The sequence below is a fragment of the Dreissena polymorpha genome, chromosome 2 (assembly GCF_020536995.1).
Source record: "Dreissena polymorpha isolate Duluth1 chromosome 2, UMN_Dpol_1.0, whole genome shotgun sequence".
In the NCBI taxonomy this organism is placed as follows: domain Eukaryota; kingdom Metazoa; phylum Mollusca; class Bivalvia; order Myida; family Dreissenidae; genus Dreissena; species Dreissena polymorpha.
The window spans coordinates 325,259-347,333 of record NC_068356.1 but is presented as its reverse complement, the minus strand read 5'-3'; the positions used below and the strand labels follow the sequence as shown (position 1 = coordinate 347,333).

The window sequence follows — 22,075 nt, the reverse complement described above, 5'->3', positions numbered from 1 at the left end:
TGCCAATCAAGTTGCTATCTTCAATATTGCAAAAGTTATGACCAATGTTAAATTTTGGGACAGACACACAGACAAACACATACAATGACAGACAGACAGACAGACAGGCCAAAAACAATATACCCCCGATCATTCGATCCCGGTGCATAAACATTTGTTCATGACAATATCAGTAGGTAGCCTGTAGATATTCAAATATTGAATGTGTTTTAATTGGTTCTATATATGTCTAATTTTTACTCCTAAGTCTTATATTTGGTTGATGAATATGGGCCCTAATAACATTGATGTTGGATTTTGACATTGAGGTATAGTAGAGGGGAACGGTTGGTAACTTCAGTTTACCCATTCAGTTGACTTGAGTTTACCCACTCATGTATGAGAGAAATAACTAACAACAGTCATTTCACATGAAGTGACTGCATCTTAATATAAAATATATATAGCAAAAAGCCTAATTTTCTAATGCACATATTACTTATAACATAGTAATGTGTGAAAACCAGAAAATTTGGTTTGCAGTGTCATGTTTTACACCTCATTGCTGAAATATAATTATGACATGTCACATAATGTATTTTATGATAATGTGCAGAGATTTATGATCAAGACAAACATTAAGTGGACTAGGTGCAAAACTGTCCCCAGTGATTTTTTTTGCTCAAATTTACAGCCGATTTTTGGCTGCTTTCCAATCGCAAAAATACACGTTTTTCCCAAAAAATCTGACAAGAATTTCCCCCAAAAAGCCCAACTTTAAAAAAAAAAAAAAAAAACATTTTTTTTTTTTTTTTTAGAAAGAAGTCTCATATAACTTAATTATGATTTCATAAATCTAGGTCTCAACTTTATTTTTTAAACATCTAACAAAATATATAACTTGAATTTAGTCATTTTTGTCCATAAATCATTCCCAAACTTGCCACTTTTATTGATTAAAAAAATCCCAATTTGACCAGACTCCTTTTCTAGGAAACTCCCTGAACATGCACTTAAAAACAATATCACTTCTGTTACTTATAATCCTATTTATAATGCTTAATTTTTCCCAATTTCGTGGTTTATTACGCTATTTTTCCCAATTTTACGGTTTATCGCGCTAATTTTCCCAATTCAAATGGCACAGGCTGTAACAAATTAAAGCAAAAAAAATCACTGGTCCCTAAAGAATGATTCCATTTTTTGTCTATAGGACTGTATTGCATTTAATCCTTTTTGACAAAAGCATAGAAAGACAAGAGACATAGCTGAGGCAGTTATGACTTAATAAGGTATTTATGAGAATGGCAAAGCATTTCTGGTTTGGTTATATCTGAATATGATCATACACACTTAAAAGTATGCTTGAATCAGAGTACCGGAATATATTTATGAGTATTCTACAGCACAATAAATATGCCATTTTGATTGATACTTGGATAAATGGACAGTATTTTAACTGATAATTAACAGTTAGTCAGAGGACAGTTTAAGACTCAGGAAGTTATGTCTGTTTTTGTTGTTTTATTCCAAAGTGTTCAAACTTCTAACAGCCTATTTAGCTATTCTAGCAGAACAGCAGCCATCCTGCTTTAGCAAAATGTTTTGTTATAGTTATAGATGACATCATAAAGTAATATGTTTTAATAAATGTAAATTCCTATAATTAATTTGTGTATACCATATGTGTCCTATTTGCTTGTAAATGTTCATGATAAAAACATTCTTGAATTTTTTTTATCATACATATTTTTTTAAAATCACTAGGTCCTAGAATTTTTACTTAATAATAAAATCATAACAATTGATTTTCTGCTTTTGTATTTACACTGTGGAATCTAACCAGTTAAAATTACCCACCATGTTTTCATGGTTACCACAAACTCACATCTGACAACAGTTTTCCTGACAGTTGCTGATATTTGGTACTGGGAATGTTGCCAAGAGCTGCCTCCGTCGGAAGCAGCAGTGTTATTTTAGACGTTCGACCGATCGGTGTTATTGTCTGATCATAATATTCCGGAGTTTGATACAATTTTCGTATCATTTCATTAAATTTACTGAAAATAACAACACATTTCTGTATAAATACCAAAGCAAAGCTGGGGTTCACGATAGTTTTCAGAAGTCCTCAATAAGGTGATTTTTCTCTTAAAGAGCATTCCAAAAAAAATAAATCCAAAGCAAACATGAACTGGTTTTCCCAGAAAGCTTTCTGCTTCGGACATACAAGAGTCAATTAGATCTATATATCTCAGTTTAAAATGCTTTCAATACTTCACATAACCCATGAAAGCAACTCCATGCTTGTTAAAAGTTATAGACTGTTCAGGCCTTTTCCTGGTGTATCTACTTCTGTTAAACGGACCCATTCCCAAAACAAAATGAAACAAGAGCACCGCTTTGCGGGTGCAGACCACTCATCTATTTTTCTTTTTAAAGGTGAAGGGAACTATCTCAATACTTCAATCAAAAAAGATGGATGGGTGGGGTGGAGAGGGGTGTATAGTGTGGGGGTGTGGTCATTTAATACATTATCTTCCAAAAATAAGAAATAAAAATGCAAAAACAAAATTTTTTATTTTTTTGGGGGGGGGGGGGGGTGGGGGGATTCTTGGGTGGGATAGTTGGACGGTCTTTCAAAAATAAAATAATAAAAATAAATATTTTTGTTTTTTTAACCATGTTTAAAAAAAAATAAATTGGGGGGGGGGGGGGGGGGGGTCGGGGGGGATAGTGTGAGGGTGTGGTCATTTATAAGATGATCTTTAAAAAAAAAATGAAAAAAAAAATGGGTTTTTATTGGGGGGGGGCATGGGGGATGGTTTGGGTGGAGTCTATTGTAGTATGTCATGTAGGAGTTGTTTTGTCAAAGTATCAATCACATCTGATCATAAACTCATAAATAACGAAGTCATGGCAATTTTTGCAAAATTTAATTATTGGACCTTGAGTCAAGGTCATTCAAAGGTCAAGGTAAAATTCAACTTGCCAGGCACAGTACCCTCATGATAGTATGAAAGTATTTGAAGTTTGAAAGCAATAGCCTTGATACTTTAGAAGTAAAGTGGATGTAAACACAAAATTTTACCATACACTGTAACTCCAATATAACGCGGATGACGGGGTCCAAGCCATGCAACAGCATTATAAATGGACAGCGTTATAAGTTTTGAGCTTATTTATTTAAGGGGGCTATAAAAACAGGTAAAGTATAGCCTATTATATAGGCCCCGTGTATTGCCATGTTTTGTTGTCATCCGCAAATACATGCATAATTATAAACCGAATCAAACGATAACAGTATACAGTACATACCGCTTTTCTAATGTGCACATTTATCCGATAATCCAATATAATTACAACATCACTTATGAAAAAATAATCTTAAACATTTATGACGAGAAATATGTTTACGAATTTCATAAACAAATCCATATGCCTACGCAATTTTTCAGAAAAATAGTACAGTGCATTATGGGACAAGCTTTCATTGGACAAGCGAATTTAAATTTAGATTGAATGCAATACAATTCATATACAAGGAAATGTTTTATTGCGTCATACGCAGCATGTAAAAAACGTGGTTCCCATGGACTTTCTTATGATGGGCAAAAATTTAAGTGAATCTCTGTTAACAATTACACTGCCTTAGAATGTAAATAAATCGTCAGGATTATTTAATTTATTTTTCGTATATGTACTGAAACATTAAACATACACAAAGATCTTTTTATTTATCAATTATGTCTAGCATATAATAAACGATAACACACTTACACAGCCATAGTTTATACAATGAAATACAATACACGATAAATACAAAACAAAAACAGGTAATTGTTTTGAATAACTTTAACTTGATAATTATTCCGCTTGCACCTACCTTATTGAAATAATAACGCACCGAACCGCTCTGATAGGGAATACATGCAATAAAGTTTAATAAACACAGACTCGCGAGTTTTCACACCTTTATTGACATAACACAACAGATTAACACCAATTAGCTGTTGAGTGTCTTTTAACCTCTCATCGATTAAAATCAGTTCAACGGAAGGATAAAGCAATCAAGCTGTTAAAGCCGTCTTCTTTGAAATTACATGAAGTTGCATTACAAGGATTTGAATCTGAATTGGAATGTTGGAGAAAAAACAGGATCCAAGCACCCCCCGCGTTATATTGGACACAGCGTGCACAGACTGCACTATATTGGAGTTACCGTATATATTCAAAGTTACTAAGTCAAAAAAGGGCTATAATTCCGTCAAAATGACAACCAGATTTATGCAACTTGTCCTTTACTGTCCCCTTATGATAGTTTGTGAGTGTTCCAAGTCTGAAAGCAACAGCTATGATACTTTAGGAGTAAAGCGGCCCAAAACACAAAACTTTAAGAAAATTTCAATAGTCTAAGTATAAAGGGGCCATAATTCTGTCATAATGCCAGTCAGAGTTACATAACTTTGCCTGCACAGTCCCCTTATGATAGTCAATAAGTGTCGCAAGTATGAAAGCAAAAGCTTTGATACTTTAGGAATAGTGCACCTAAACACAAAACTTAACTGGACACCGTCGCCAAGGTGATGACAATAGCTCATAATCTATTTTTGAGCTAAAAAATCACAAATTGAAAAAAATCCCAATTTCCCCCAAAACTTTTTTTTCTTTAAAAGCAGCACCTAATGATTATTATATCTCATTTTTATTTCAAGTTCATCTAACAAAGTATATAATATAATGTATGTGATTTTGTTCTAAATTGAATTGTTATGAAGAGTTATATTAAATTCGTTTTTCCCAAATCGGTTGACTTTTCATGCACCAAATACACTTTCCTGAAACTACATTATTCCCAAAATGGCCAGGAAAAACCCTGCGGTTGTGAAAATATTGTACTCTGGTCATTTATGGAGGGTGGAATGTGTAAAAACTGTAAATTGTGGGAATTTACAGACAATAATATCTGCTTCAGGTTTACATGCATTGAAACTATAATAGATGTTACTCTGCTAAGTTATAGTAATTATAGTATACAATTTGAAATTATATTAATCTGCTCAAAATAATGTGATCATGGCAGATAATCAGGGTTTGTTCTGTCAATTGCAGTAACTTGCTCCAACAGTGACAAAATCACATAAATGGCAATAATTTCCCAAAATTCGCTATGTACAAACATTGTATTTTTGCTGGGTATTATTTACTTAACAGACAAAAGAAGCTCTATTGAGCATCCAGTCTAAGGCAGTCACTTATTGTTATTATTATAGCGCAAACCTACTCCAGCAAGAACCCTGGCTAATAACTTCTCTCTTAAACCTTAATGAATAAACGTTTGCAGTCATGACCATATTTTCATTGAAACTAAAATATATTGGCAATTTAAACATACATCTAAATAGAAGGACATTAAAATGTGTCAACATAATTATTATTCAGCAAAAGCTGTACCAATATGTTCCTTTACTATAAAACAATTTAAACTATAACCATAACTTTGTGCAATCATGGACTATTCAATGGGTCAAAAAAAAACTTACACTGTATTTATGCTAGGTAGATCAGGTTGTGTCACCCACAAGTACGCGTTCTTACTGCTGACTGGTAGTGGGGGCTGAACCAGTCTGTGAATGTAACCGTTTGAGCATCGGAAAGTTGTGTCCACCATTGCGCCATTCATAAAAACACCCTCCGTGCCGTAGGTACCTCCTAGGTCCTGTAACAGACAGGTTGATCAATTTAACAAATGCAACAAAAATTGCTCATTTTGTGTGTTCGTAAGGTATGAGTCAGAATTTGTCGAATATATAGATAATTGCTGGGCTATTTTAAAAATGAATTAAAACACTTCAATAGGCACTTACATAATATATGCCCAAGTTAAAGATATTTATACGCCAGTTATAAAGATACAAATATTTCGGTTTTCAAGATATTAATGCTAAAATTATATTGATATAATTTTTCAATTTATCAAGATTGATGCTAGAGTTATACAGATATCAATGCTCGATCTATCGAATTATTAGAGCTCAAGTTATCCAGATATGGATGCTTAGGTTTGCTTGAGTAACTGAAGATATCCAAGTGATCACTGCTCAAGTTAAATAAGGTATACCATAGTTACTTTGTAAGCAATTGGGCCCTGTTTAAGTCCCATACAGCCAACCAAAAAAGCCTTATAGCTGACTTACAGTGAACGTTATCCTCCGTCTCTCAATAAACAACGTCCGTCCATTCAGTGATGTGGCTGTGCTTGACTTCCCAGGGAAAGAATCCGTGTTCCTCTCTGCCTGTACTGTAAATAGATCAAACAGGAATATTAAGATGCAGTGTATATTAATGTGTTGAAAGCACTTACAAGAGTTATAATTGACCAAATAAAGAAGAGGGTAAATAATGTACAGGGGTTGCTTAGTGACTAGATAAATCATAAGTCATGGCATTCTTTCTTTCTGTAATACAAGAACTAATATAATACATAGTATCTTGATAATTAAACACGCAAAGTGTGCATCAAGTAATGATCATTATGGTCGGCGCATATAATATGTTTGAAATGAATCAATTATGGGGGGGGGGGGGGGGGTAAGAAAGAAATCACCCTGTGAATTTACCTGTCATTGTTGGGAAAATGCTTCATTTAGAATATTGAATAATTATTGATAAAACTTACAAAATACTTAACATAAATAAATTGTTAAATGCCTATTAACAAACTTGTTTGACTAGCTTTTGAATTATGGACTAAATAGATATTAGTACACCAACTATTAAAGGGATCTTTTCACGCTTTGGTAAATTGACAAAATTGAAAAAAGTTGTTTCAGATTCGCAAATTTTCGTTTTAGTTATGATATTTGAGAGGAAACAGTAATACTGAACATTTACCATGGTCTAATATAGCCATTATATGCATCTTTTGACGATTTTAAAACCTAAAAATTATAAAGCGTTGCAACGCGAAACGATTGAATAATTTGGAGAGTTCTGTTTTTGTTGTTAAATTTTGTGAAACTACGAAGATTGCTTATATAAGGTATAAAATACGCCCAGTATGTGTACTCGGCGGAATAGCTCAGTAGGCTAAAGCGTTTTTACTTCAGGACTCTGGCAGGACTCCAGGGGTCACTGGTTCGAAACCTGCTCCGGGCAATGTTCTTTTCCTTTTTTTAATTTTATTCTTGATTTTTTACTGGAGCTTTTACGATCCAATGTTTACATTTATCAATATAAAGCATTTAATGAATAAGTTAAAAAATGCCAAAATCTGTGAAAAGGCCCCTTTAAGTGTCAAACCCATTCTTTAGAGAAACACCAACAGTGTGAACATGACTGATGAGCTTAGAAAGCCTCAAGGACTTCATTTATTAATCTTGATTTCACTGAGCTAGAAACAAACCCATTAAATTACAGAAACAACACTGATATAAGCTGACACAAAAAAGTCTCCAGGCTTCAATTTATAATGAATAATTGGACTTGCAACAAAACCATTTAATTACAGAACTTAAGTTAACTTAAGTGTTATTGTTAGCTTACAAATGAATGTCTCAAGGTACTCTCGCTTGGCCTCATTTCCTGAGATGCTGTTGATGATCTGTCTGTCTTCAACTGGGGCTGTGTTGAATGCCGTATCATTGAACACGAAGACGGTGTAGGCCACTGTGCCCCGCAGCAGGGAGGCAATCAAGGCCTCCTCAGCCCATGATGCAAACTGTGAATGCATAGTGGAAGTACAAGGTCAGGGAAGGTTAATCTGGTGAGGTTTATAACAAAAATTGGGTTGAGTGACGGCTTAGAAATAACAGCAAATTTTTTCCTTCTGTATGAAGTACTGGAAAAGGACACATTCCCTATTATGATAAAAAAATACAAATATCCCAATTTGTCAAAAAAAATTGTAATTAAAGGTTTCTACAAACAATAAAAAATTAATAAAATGCAACATTTTGGTAGATTCCCTATGCGGCTCTAGGGCTTGAATCTAAGTAAATATAATATTTAAATCTTGACAACATTAAATTTTAGATATCAATTTAAAAGCAGATTTCTATTTGGGAGTAAAAAAAATCAAACACCAATTTCCCAATATGAAGACTTCATTAAGCGAATTTTTCTAATTTCTGGGTTTTTCATGCACATTTTTCCAAATTGGGCTGGTACCTGTACTTTTCCTAATCATAAAAAGTATGGAACAGTAAATTCAACCACTACCCTACTGATAAAATCTCACGGTCTCACCTCAATGGTGGTCTCAAGAGAACTCAATATTTTACATGAACTGCCCTTAAACTAGCCGCTTAACCACACAAACCTGTCAGAAACAGGACTCTTCAAACAAGCATGATGGACAGCATTTAAGTTACCACTAGATCTAATTAATCAGTATGACTAGATACCGAAAACAGTAGTGTTTTCACAAAAACAGTAAAATTTACAGAAAACAGTGTTTGATATATCATATGAAAACATTGAATATGAAGTTGAAAACAGCGCTTTTTCCAATGTCTGATTTAAAAAAGAATAGTAGCTAAAAGATATTTAAATATATATGTTATTAATTTTTAATAACATTTATTTTAATGAAAATAATACCCATTCAGTTTTTCATATACGAAAACAGTAAAATGTACACCCAAAACAGTGAACAACAAGATATGTGTTTGTCAAAAACACTATGTCCCCTTTTGCGCCGCTTTGAAGCTATATATTTGAACTTTGACCTTGAAGGATGACCTTGACCTTTCACCACTCACAATGTGCAGCTGCATGAGATACACATGCATGCCAAATATCAAGTTGCTATCTTCAATATTGCAAAAGTTATTGCAAATGTTAAAGTTGGCGCAAACAAACAAACAAACTAACAGACAGGGCAAAGACAATATATCCACCACTATAGTTTACGAAAACAGTGTGTATTCAATTTAATGCCACTATCACGATGTAAAGGGGGAAAAGATAACTGTTTTCGGTAATTTTACCGTTTTTGGTATCATGTCCTACTGTTATTTAATGCTTCCGTTTTGAAACACTGGTATAAACTGCTATTGTAAAAAAGAAATCATTAATATATAGCATTATTTAAATGCGTACTGGAGTAAACATTCATGAAAATCATAGTTTAACGCCACTTACTATCATCATGTTAAGGTGGGAAATCTAACTCTTTTCGGTAAATCAACTGTTTTCAGTATCATGTCCTCGTATGTTATATAATGCTTCCATTTTTAAACAGGAATAAATTGCTGTTTGTTAGAAAGAAATCATTAATAATATATAGCAACATTAATTTTAAATGCATACTGGAGTAAACATTCATTAAAAGCATCGTTTAACACCACTATCACGATGTAATGGTGGGAAATCTGTTTTCGGTAAATTTACTGTTATCGCGAAAACAGTACTGTTTTCGGTATCTTGTCATACCCCTAATTAATATCTCTTGAAACAACAGAAGATCGCCAGACACGGTGAGCACTGCACCAACAAAGGTATATGTGTACATGGCTGGTTGTTGAACACGCACACTACGATTCTAGATCTATCCAACAATAAAATTGTTTAACAACCAATTTTTCAAATCGTTTTAAGCTAACACATTACATGCCTATGAAGTTCGCGCTTTATTTTTTTAAATCGAATAGCCCAATGTGGCAAAGGTTCTGATGTTCGTGCATCGCTTACATTTTAACGTACCCGATCATTCCATGGTCACGGTTGAATTCCAGTTCAATGAGCTTTAGTGTTTACAAGTTTTAAACAAATTACATTCCTTTACCTTTTGAGCTCCGACATTTGTCGATGCCATCGCCTGCATTATGTTCATATTGCTCAGGTTTTCTAGACATTTTACTGAAGACAAAGTCAGCAACACCACTAAAAACGCACAAGAATTTTTTCTATCCATGTTTGTTTTCAAACACGAAGTGACCCACTTAAATGATAATGTCAACAACCGCGCACTAGTACGGACTCGCGGAGGTGACGTCACGCAGGTATTTTACAGGTAACTTGTATATTGTGCGGACTCAGGATTTATCACGTACTATCTGGTTAGGCCTATCTATTGACAAAATGGATCATATTTCACTGTAATTGTGGTAACAGGAGATTTACAAAATCTTAGTCTTAAAACTTTATGTCTGAATCCGAAGTTAACAAGTTTAACAAGGGTTAGTTGAAACAAAAAACGTTTTCTATACGCCTAACTTGAAAATGAATTTCTTTCGCACGAAACAGTATTCAGTGGATTATTTCCATATTTAAGGGCCTTTTCACAGATTTTGGCATGTTTTGAAGTTTGTCATTAAATGCTTTCTATTGATAAATGTAAACATTTGCTCTAAAATGCCCCAGTAAAAAATCAAGAATAAAATGAAAAAAAAAGAAAAAAAAAACCTCAACAGGACTCGAACCACTGACCCCTGGAGTCCTGGCGTAAAAAAGTCTCCGACTTAGACCTCTCGACCATTTTCCGCATACAAACTTGAATATATTTTATACTATATATAAGCAATCATCATAGTTTCACAAAATATAGCGTCAACATCAGAACTCTCCAAAGTATCCAATCGTTTCGCGTTGCAACGCTTTATAACTTTCAGGTTTTTAAATCGTCAAAAGATGCATATAATGGCTATATTAGAGAATGGTAAATGTTCAGTATTTATGTTTCCTCACAAATATCATAACTAAATCGAAAATTTGCGAATCTGAAACAACTTTTTAAAAGTTTGTATATTTACCAAAACGTGAAAAGGCCCCTTTAAACGGATTTATACAATGCACTTGCATTTCTTTCCGCGCAGTGTGTTTTAAAGAGTTTTTTTATTGGATATTGTCAGTGTTGCCTACTATGCCATTAACTCAGCTGCATATGCGGTCAAATTAAAATGCAAGTTATTTATAAATCGTTGATCATTAATTGCAATAATTATATTATTAACAGTGACCCCCCCCCCCCTCCTTCACAAAATGTAATCTGTCAGATTAACAACGTCAATCTATATTCCATATGCATGTACTTACTTTTGTCTTCTAGTTCATTTTAAGGCTTGCAGAAAAACAGTATTATATTACTTAAATATGACGATATTATGAAATTGACCATTTCTTAAAAATACACAAGCAACAGGTATACACTATAAAACAAATCACAGTTTACTTAGCCGACATGTTGCATTACTGGTATACGTTGTATTTGATCATTGCCGCACAATACAATTTGTTTCCTTTAACTCGGCATGTAAAAAAAACACAAGTATGTTCGTGGAAAAGAATTCTCTTCATAAATGTGTGGTTTGCCGCAAAATATTCATTTGTATATATTTTTTTAACAAAACATGTAATAAACACACCTTTTAAAATTGCGCTTACAAAAAACGTTTCGTTGCTTCATGATCTTTTTAAATAAACACAGCTTGTGTTGGTCAATAACTGTTTTGGTTCCTGTATACCGTCTTTAACATTAAATAGTGACATACAAACGTAAAATAAATAAGCTTAGCTGTTTCATTTATGAAAGATTTTATGAATGTATACGTGTTTCCATTACCAACATGGTGTCCATCCACTAAATAAAAAAGTAACGCCTAATAGTCTCAGGCATTAGACGGTAACCATACTCACCGTGTTACTGGACTAACAAAAGTTGTTACGAATATTGTAAATTTACTGCAATAACCAGATTGTTTTTACTGAAAGGCATTCTATTTTGATGTGGTTTTGTCCTGTGGGGGTGGAGCGGAGTTTCCAGAGGAATTTTGATGTGGTTTTGTCATGTGTGTGTGCGTGTGTGGTGGGGGTTGGCGGAGTTTCCAGAGGAAAACGGTCACTACCAACTTTACTCAAACGCGCCGGGTCCATCGATTGAACCCGCTTAGGTATTAATTGCGTATACCAACCACTGCGCTAACCGGACAGCCGGGAGGAGCAATATATTATTTAGTGTAATTACTTCAGATGTTTTACTCTCCTTTTTTAACATAGTAAAACGTTTTGAAAACTGTTTTTGCCGGGAAAAAGATCCGGGTCCCCATACAATATGCGGCCTCTGTCGCAGAAGGGCCCCATAACGATCGAAGAACATTCACATGACCGGTGGTTTACACAAGCCGCCTCACACCTCATAGTTTGACGCGGTTGAGCGCCCGGTAGGCTACTATGCCATTGTAACACAGCCTAAAACCTTCTTCCAGAGTGATGGCTTTACACCATCTAAGGAACCCGTAGCAAAATAAATGAAGGATAAAAGGCTTCACATAGCTAATGCGCTGGTGTAACAATGAAACGTTTGGTAGTAGCAACTCAAGTGATAATTGCACCTTGTATAAGCTTGTGCGAAGATGAACAGACCAAACCATAAGCACAAAGGTTTGTGCCCGGAATGTTCGTTTCTCTCGGGATGGTCCTTATGAGAGATATCAAGTCAGAAACAGGATATTGTGTCGATAATCTCGCAAAAAAATGCTGATTATAAACATGACAGTGTGATCCAAGCTCTCTGCATACAGACATACACACACAAACACGGACTAAATGAGTCTTACGAAGCGGATATGACAACGTTATGAACAAAATTCTGGTCGACCCCCTTGCTAACTCAAAACGAATATCGGAGTATCGAATCATTGTAAATCAACGGCTGTGAAAAGCTGCAAAATTGAGACCGCATCAAATGTTCACCATTCAATTCTTTGGTTTAAGAATAAATAATAGACTTATAATCAGGATCGTGTTATTTCTTAATATTTTAACCCAGCATTTGTAAAAATATTACAAGATATGTACATTTCCTGAAAGAAAATTTATTTCTGCGTTGAATATTTAGTAACACCGAGTTCATTGTAATCGCTGCACAATTGATTAAGTTATGACTGTTCAAAGCGATGCACCCCGTTTCCGGGTCATTTTGAGTTGAATACCTTGTTATATATAATATATATATATATATATATATATATATAATATATATATAGATATATATATATATATATGATATAGATATTATATATCTATATATATATATATATATATATTAGATTATATATATCTATATATATATAATATATATATATATATATATATAATCATACTTATATATATTTGATAGTGATTTTTTTCAGATAAGTTGACTTTTCATTTAAAACTTCTTATTTTTTATTCAAGAGTGATGTTTTGACTAATCAATATTCATAAGCCACACGCTAATCACCTGTGGCACACATAAGGAGTAAAATATTGCCATACAGAAGCTCGTTTGACTACATTGCAGCCATCTGGACACATCTTTGTGGAGTAGTTAAGCAACGATGGTTTTATTTTGTTGAATATTAAATACAACATTCGCACATTCTGTTTTTAAAACGAATCTCAACAATTGAGACAAATACGTATAAATCACTTTATCCGGCAATGCTTGCACACGTTTGTTATAACTCTGAACTCGTTGGTGGGTAACTCACAACTGACTTTATTCATAGATGCACATAGATATAATCCTCAATACAAGTAACTCATGACTGCATGACACGTTAAAGTCGGTTTGTGTGCGCATTCACCTGCGCAATAATGTGCGCACATCATCCTCAATTCCGGGTCTGCGCACACGCACAGTTCCGCCTGTAGACTGGGGCACACGTTGTCGGCACTGACCAGGTCCCCGCAGCTGCTGTAGATAGGCGTGATGGCGGGCTGATCTGAAACCAGAAATGAAGATATGAGTAACACTTTTGGAAAACGGAGATTAATGCATGTGCGAAAAGTATCGTCTTAGATTAGCCTGTGCAGTCCATACAGGCTAGTTAGAGACGAAACTTTCCATATAGAGTGGGTTTTTGAAAAAGAAAAAACTTCCTTTAAACGAAAAATACAATATAAACCGAAAGTGTCGTCCCTGATAAGCCTGTGCGAACTGCACGTGCTTATTTGGGACGTCGCTTAACGCACATGCATTAAGCCCTGTTTTCACAGAGTGCGTAACATTTCAAAGTGTAATCGAGCTTTTCCGAAACAATTCAAAAAGTTAAATTATACTTGAAATAATCTTCATCTGGTAAGTGTACATGTATTGTATGAGTTTTAAGTTATATAACCTACCACACATGTTACACGACTTCCGACAGTACATCCGGGCATTCACGTTTGACTGGCATATCATGGTCTGCAGGATGGGACTTGAACAGTTGACCACCTCATCCACACACACGCCGAGTAATGGTAGTGATGATGTTGATAATGATGTTGGCGATGGCGATGCTGCTGCTGCTGAGGATGAGATAATTATATTGATCCTTTAAGTATTATGTGGATCGTAATATTTATGCATACGATGATAATACTATGACACGTTGCTGCATTAATAGAAAAATGATTATTACTCTGATGATAATTTGCTGTTGTATTTTTTTAAGTAAAATTAGCATAATCTGTAACATATACCGTTTTAACATTACTTGTATTTAATGATACCTTCAAACTGCCTTATTTATACAAAACATACACAACTTGATACAGTCGCCGACATAACATGTTTTAACGGAACCGCACGTTTATACTTAACAATCTTCAAATAGCCACCACCTTGGAAACAGTATTTAAAGAAACCATGGAACGAAAATAACTGGATTCGTACTAAAATATAATTATATTTTTTACAGAACGGCACTTTACGATACACATTAATAATTTGATAACACATAACATATCATAAAGAAACAGATTTAATATAAATGGATTTAAGAAAGGCAGAAAAAGCAAACGAAAAACGGGTAACGAACATATGTGTCTTGTTCTGAGAAAACTGGGCATAATGCATGTGCGTAAAGTGTCGTCCCAGATTAGCCTGTGCAGTCCGCACAGGCTAATCAGGGACGACACTTTCCGCTTAAACTAGATTTTCGGTTAAAAAGGAACTTCCTTTAAACGGAAAATACCATTTAAGCGGAAAGTGTCTTCCCTGATTAGCCTGTGCGAACTGCACAGGCTAATCTGGGACGACACTTTGCGCACATGCATTATGCACAGTTTTCTCAGAACAAGAAACATATGACTTAGGAGCCAAACGAAACAATGACAGCAAGCATAGCTTTAATCTACTGAGCTTTAATCTTTAGTAAGTAACACAGTCCATCTTATGAATAATTTATATAGAATACTCTCAATTATTTTAAAGTGTTTTATTTAAAAAATGAGTATTTTTTGGAAATGCGTTAATATCTAAATATATATATGCAGAGTTGTATCCGTTATTCTTTGCCATGTGTTTGGTCAAATTCAGATAATTTTAAAATTGGCCCCATGTGTGGCCCTTTTACACGAAAAATTCCCTTTATTTATGTAAAACCCCGAAACGGACTGCACACGTTCTTACCTAAACATAGCCCGCAAGTCTTTGCACACTTCGTGTTCAAGATCGGGTCTGGACAAACGAACTCTTTCACACCAGCACAATTGGCGGCGGCGTCCTCGCATACTCCTGTAACAGGAGATAACAACACATGTACGTAAATGACATGCGTTTGCAAATGGAGACGGCTGGGTATGACTTTAGAGGCTCGTGCCAACGATATTCACTTAACATGACCACGCAGACTTGTGATAATTGAGATAGAACACCATTTCCATATAAAAGCTTTTTAGGCAGGTAGTATCATAAAAAGACAGTATAACTGATTCGACAAATAAGGTGTGTTCAAATGAATACCAAATTTATGTCTTCAAGTACACTTGTAACGGGAGATGTAGCATGTACATGTTATTTCGCAGGCATACAATAATTAGTTGTATGTTTCCACTTATATATATAGTTGGAGCTGACCTTAACCCATTTATGCCTAGCGTCTAGAAAAAGGCCTTAGCAAACAGCGTAGACCCAGATGAGACGCCGCATGATGCGGCGTCTCATCAGGGTCTGCGCTGTTTGCTTAAAGGAATTTCTGTAAGAAATATTCTAAATATAGAAATAAATATACTAGACATCCCTAATTTTGGAAACAAATTGATCCAATTTAGAAGGATGGGAGAGTCCACTAAGCACAAATGGGTTAAAAAAACGCATGTCTGTCAATAGGTTGTTGATCAGTTTTACATGTGCGGCATGTCCTACATGATCCGTGGCAATTGTTCTGCACATAGATATTAGTTTGGCACGCATTGATGTCATGCATGTAAATTGAACAATCAGGTGCCAAGTCTTTACAGGTTTCTGAAAAAACAAGAGTATTTAAATAAGCTGCTGCTCCCTTATTACCTTAATAAAAGATTATCTTATACTTATAATAGATTATTGCTGTTAGTTTGTTTATAAGTAATTTTAATCATTTTTTTTTTGTACTTCCATGTTGAGTTTTGTATGTTTTCTGCTGCATTCGACACGCCGGTAATGTGGATACTTCGATAACAAATGGCAATTCAATTACAGAGCAAAGCAAAAGCCATGCGCGAGAGAAGTTCCTCAGTAGAGTAATCACTGTGCTTCAAATACTGAAATTTTGATAGTATTCAATGAAATATAAACGAAGATACAGCATGTTTCAATAGGTGGTATTCATGAAGTTGCAAACATTTGGATTCCCGATAAAGGACACTTCGGATAACAGACACGTGGCTTTTGTTTTTCTCTGTTATCGAATTGCCATTGGTTATCGAAGTATCCGCATTACCAGCGTGCTACTTACCATCATTTTTGAAGATGTTAGTGAACACGAATTAAGAACTGTTTTGGCCTAACAAGAAATGCCCACTCAGGCTCTTGTGAAGGGAGAAAAAACGAAGTTTTGCAAACGCGCACAAGTATTGACATAAGATTATCATAAAATGCTTGCTTATTTCGTAATAATACGCCTCCTGTCCGTAAAATATGATGACAACAAAAAACATAAAGATGTCGTTTTATAATATCACTTTCCAATGCAATAACAACAGACCGGAATACGGTGTCGTCGCCACTGTTGTGGTGGCGGGGGCCTCACAGATGCGTTTGTTGCAAGCGTCTGTGTTACAGCACTCAGAGCAGACGGCACGCTTGCTCACGGATCTCCCGACGACGCTTGAGGACGGACATTGCTGTTATGTAGAATAATACGGATAAAACAAATTTTAGGTTTCACACACATTTTAGTTTAATACATGTCCCCAATCAAAGGTTACTATATATCTAGGTTCATGAAATGATTCTGCCAAGAGTGATGTTCATAAACTGAAGAGAGTAAATCATACGAACATTTATTACGTTGTGTTGCGTTCTTTTTGGACGACTTATTTCTCATAATTAGATACTTGCGATAATGTATCTGGAAATCAAACACAGACTAACTATGTGAAAATGAAACAAAAACACAACGGGTTACATGAGTAACGTGAATAATCCATACAAGCTTCAAATATATACATATACGTTTTTCTTCGAACATACCTGTTTTAATAATTTGCCGTATATATGTAATTGACTCGGTTATTTATAGTATTGTGAATCATTGCGATCATGCTTTATATATGCTTTATATATTGGTCAAATAGATAAAATTACTCTCATGTTATCAACGAAAAAGGTATCTGGTATGATATTATTTAAAGCATATTCATAACCTATTATTTACCAGCAAGGTATGCTAATAATTAGTGTATACGCCGATTATCTTCTGTTGATGCGAGGCTTACAATACCTGAAATGCGTGTTATACATGAAATCGCATCGCTTACATCACATGTTGTACGAGAAACACAAATATTGTAGAAAATTAAAAGTAAGGAAGGCTTAAAATACTAAATATTAAAGTCCGTATTACACATGCGGTTGTCTACATGCCATGTTGTACGAGATACTTGAAGGTTAGCTAAGAATGAAGTTAACCTATTTATGCCTAGCATCTAGAAAAAAGGCATTGGCAAACAGCGTAGACCCAGATGAGACGTCGCATGATGCGGCGTCTCATCAGGGTCTACGCTGTTTGCGTAAAGGAATTTCTGTAAGAAATATTCTAAATATAGAAATAAATATACCAGACATCCCTAATTTTGGAAATAAATTTATCCAATTTAGAACGATGGGAGAGTCCACTTGGCAAAAATGGGTTAAGTTAACAGGGGCTTAAAATATCATAAATACCGTACGTGTTATACCTGCGGTGGTCTGCATCCCATGCTGTACGAGATACCCGAGCCTGCTACAGTCCTCTCCGAGTAGCATACCTGATGAAAGCGTTTATTAATTAGAAGACGGCATTCCAATCATTTTTCATCGTCGACGTGTTTTACAATATTAAGTGAACAAATCATATAGATCAGGTAAAATATCCAGCATGTAAAGTATTATGCAATGTGATACATTAAACATATATTTTAAGTTCACCAGTATCCATAAGTTGCAAACTTGTGCACTTCATCAGAAAGTGTCTTATGAAAAGTATGAAATGAAAATGGCAAAATTTTGAAAATAGGAATAATAAAAACAGTACATGTATTTAAAAGAGTATTAAATTGCATCGATAATATTATAAGTGGAACAACAAGTATTCATTCGCCTTTAATATCTTCTATTATTATAAACATGAATAATGTAAGAGGGAAATTTATTTTTCAAACATAAACAACCTTAAAAAGAGTGTGTTAGCGCATCCTATATAATAAAAAAGAGACACATTTTCTGATAGGTAAGTGCTCGCTATTATGAACACGGATACACGCATATTAAAAAGGATATGTAATATATTTCAAGAAGTGTATTAAAACTTATTTATTTTATGGACGTATACGCAAAAGATTGCATAGTTTACACATATAGATTATTGAAACACACTTTACATTTCAAACAGGAAGGCAAAAAATATGGCAATATAACTATAAATTATGCTACCATAATCGAGAGATGTATTGGAGTAGATCTTCACGGGGGAGTACAACTTGCGATCGTGCGTGAAAAATTGGAATGCTAAAATTGGAATCCAGGGTGCAGAATCAACAAGGTTTTCAGGGGGTTACACACGGTTAAATGAATACCGTTAAACATCGGTTTAAATATGAAAAGGTATATCCTTAGATATTTGGCATTTGAATCCAGCTCATATTATAAATATAAGAAAACAGATAGATGCGTAAATGTGTAACTAGTATATTATTGATTTATGTTCATTAGGTGCTCTTGAGTCAATGTTTAGCAAACACATGAATACATGAGCGATCACGAATACAATGCTCATATTGAATTACGATTTCCAAAAATGATGACGTCACACTTTGCCTAATGATGACGTCACCTTCTGCTCACCTGGCCGCTGGGGCAGAGGTCGACGTTGTGACAGTCAGACACTGAACGAAGTCCCGAGCAGACGTAGCAGTCCAGAGGTTCTGAACGAGACATTGTGTAAAGTGATGGTACTACGCAATGTTCTAAGTAGAAGAATTTGTAGTTTCACGAGTCAAGTCATTATGAACTAGACGGTGGATGGGATTGTGATAATTTTATGCGCTATTAGTTGATTGATATGTAAGCTTTAATTCAATTTGTGTCTATATTGTTTCTCGTATCAATTATATCTATATATAAGCATAGGTTTTCTCAGCCGGGTACTGCATTAGGTCAGAAATAAATTGGTTTAAAGTATTTTGTGTTACTACGAAAGTGTTGAATAGTCAGAGATAATGAATTGCTAAATGCCTAAAGATTAACTGCACTGTTTTCTCATAAAATGAAACATTAATTTTCTCTATTGAAATCGGGATATAGAGATACTATAACTAACTAATGATGATTAATTATAATACACATTTTTATATTAAATTGTTTTCTAAAACGAAGACATTTGCAGTTGTATGTTTAAGGGTATTGATAGCCATGCTGAGTTTTCAATCAGTTTTGTTGCACTCAATTATACTTATTTGGAAGTGCGAAATTAACGTTTACGGATACAAAAAGATGTGTTGCATATATATATATATATATATATATATATATATATATATATATATATATATATATATATATATATATATATATATATATATATATATATATATATATATATATATATATTAAAGATGTATGTCATTTAACAAACTTATTTAAGTACAAAGTAACTTGCGCACAGTAAACAATATTAACAAAAGTTTCACCGACATATCTACACTACTTTTATTTAAAGTTGTAAGTGGAAACAAACAACTTTGTCTTGGCCTTACACTTTCTATGTTTGTAATAATTATACACCTTGAATATATAGAGAATATTTGTTGCATTCGGTAGATTATCGATTTTTATGCATGAATGATAATATTTGTCTTTCAATGATCATAAGTGAATACAAATCTACCAAAACATATCGAAAACCAACAAATGTTCTTTTCTTATTAAATGGTTTCTCACCGTTCATTTATATTTCACAACAGCTTAACGTGCGTATTTTGCTAGAATAATAACGTCATGACGTATATAAACGACGTCATTTCACAGTAAAAAAAAAAGGAAATATCGAAAATTTTCATTGTTATTGTTCATTACTTGAAACACTAAACTATTTTTTTTTAATCACATAATTTTATATGAACCACAGAAAAGCATTTACTAAACGTAAATGTTTTGCAAAGGCACATACAATATTACTTTCCTCAATACTCAATTAAACCCACCTGCAGCTCGTACACCAAAGGAGAACAAACATCCGAGAAAAAGCGCGATATTCATCCTCGACCTTTAATTAACTTCTAAACACGTTCAACAAACTAAGTTCTTCTGTATGTAACCTATGCAGTCACGTTTTGGTGATAAAGAGGAACGTTGTGTTACATGAGTTGAACCGATTCCAAATTTGATCATAACTGTTTCGTTAAGTGTAAAGACTTAACAAACAAGTTCAGTATACAAATGAACAAAAGGCAATGACCTTGCAATTATGCAAGCAAAAGTTACAGTTCATTCGGACAACAATTCGCATAAATGCAAGTTATAAAGTTCCAAGTTGATGCCCCTTTAATATACAAGGTATTCCCGGGACGACATTTGAATTTACCATCTCTCAAAGTTAAAGACATGCTACAAAGAAACACTTATTTACATAAAAAAGAATAGCTAAACGAATACTGAAGCAACAGTCATGACTCTTATACTTTTTTGACATCTCTGAAAATCTTACAGCTTTCGCGATACGTTTCTTACTAAATAGAAAGGTAAATGTTAACACCCGACATCCAAACCTAAAACTTGGTCGAAGTAGTTATCGCTTTTGTGCACGGCATTTCCCTTCAAAACGATATATCGACACACGAAGAGTCATGTAGATTACTCATAGAGATATGCTATCGGCATCAATGCCTAAATAATGACGGAAGAGTTATGGTTTTAACTTTTAAGTTATGGTTTTCGCACAGCGCTTTCCAAAAATTAGACCTATCTACCTATCCCGTTTCAACTTTATACCTCTTCAGTACTTTCAGCTATGCCGTTAATAGACCGCCCTTCTACGCCATGTCTGCTATCTAAGTACATAGTTGTAAATTGATACCTCATTTTTCCCGGGACAAAATTGTTTTACGCATAGAAATTCGGAAGTGGGAAATTAAACTCAAGTTTAAATGTATGTTCTTAAATGGAGCCATCGCTACGGTTGTGACGAAAATATCCCAGCTAAAATATGAAGGTTCGCATGTGATATAATGGCTAATATGTTAATTGAGTTTCAATAATCTAGCAGTAATACTTTTCTTAGTTTATTGGCTTTAAGCAATGAACTATATCACCGCAAATCGAAAAGACGTCTCGCAGTCGGTTGCGTGTTTAGCAAGGGGTATGGCCGGATGTAGTAGAATGTTGGCAGACGAAATAGATACGATATTTAACGTAACATTTTCTTATTCATACATTTGTTCTAAGACCATGTTTAGCGAATTTCTATATGACCATTTTTGTGGAAAAACGTTCTTAGAAAAAACAACAAATATCGTTAGTAAAACAATTCTGTTATTGACAAAAGCTAGATAACGTTTACAATAGGTAATATGTTTCGCAAGAGGTCATCAAAGATAGCGTTGCGCAGTGGTAGTGCATCCGCTTACGAAGCTTAACGACACTGGTTCCAACACCGGTGACGTAAGTCGT

At 34.4% G+C, this 22,075-nt stretch overlaps 2 protein-coding genes across 6 annotated transcripts in view; both read right to left on the bottom strand.

Annotated features, from left to right (window-relative positions):
• The window catches only part of LOC127865553 (uncharacterized), a 55,397-nt gene extending 45,416 nt beyond the window's left edge, over positions 1 to 9,981 (bottom strand). Inside the window, exons 1-5 of one of the 3 annotated variants that reach the window (XM_052405396.1) lie at positions 9,767 to 9,981; positions 7,525 to 7,699; positions 6,177 to 6,280; positions 5,523 to 5,698; positions 1,868 to 2,039 (exon numbers count right to left, since the gene is read on the bottom strand). In XM_052405396.1, coding sequence (XP_052261356.1) covers positions 1,868 to 2,039; positions 5,523 to 5,698; positions 6,177 to 6,280; positions 7,525 to 7,699; positions 9,767 to 9,895 — 756 coding nt within the window. In that variant the 5' untranslated portion in view covers positions 9,896 to 9,981. The remainder of the gene's footprint in view (positions 1 to 1,867; positions 2,040 to 5,522; positions 5,699 to 6,176; positions 6,281 to 7,524; positions 7,700 to 9,766) is intronic. The other 2 variants (XM_052405395.1, XM_052405397.1) reach the window with 2 other exon arrangements.
• Positions 9,982 to 13,435: 3,454 nt separating this feature from the next.
• LOC127865556 (keratin-associated protein 16-1-like) lies at positions 13,436 to 20,802 on the bottom strand. Of its 3 annotated transcripts, none has more exons than XM_052405402.1 (7): positions 20,611 to 20,802; positions 19,253 to 19,332; positions 18,109 to 18,177; positions 16,914 to 17,052; positions 15,359 to 15,463; positions 14,086 to 14,250; positions 13,436 to 13,685 (listed from the first exon to the last, which is right to left on the bottom strand). In XM_052405402.1, the coding sequence occupies exons 1-7, from the start codon at positions 20,663 to 20,665 to the stop codon at positions 13,489 to 13,491; spliced, it is 810 nt and encodes a 269-aa protein (XP_052261362.1). In that variant the 5' UTR covers positions 20,666 to 20,802; the 3' UTR covers positions 13,436 to 13,488. The 3 variants fall into 3 exon arrangements, with proteins under 3 accessions (XP_052261362.1, XP_052261361.1, XP_052261363.1); XM_052405401.1 differs by having other exon boundaries at positions 14,086 to 14,253; positions 20,611 to 20,800; XM_052405403.1 differs by lacking the exons at positions 19,253 to 19,332; positions 20,611 to 20,802 and adding an exon at positions 18,842 to 18,933 and having other exon boundaries at positions 14,086 to 14,253.
• Between the last annotated feature and the right edge of the window lie 1,273 nt (positions 20,803 to 22,075).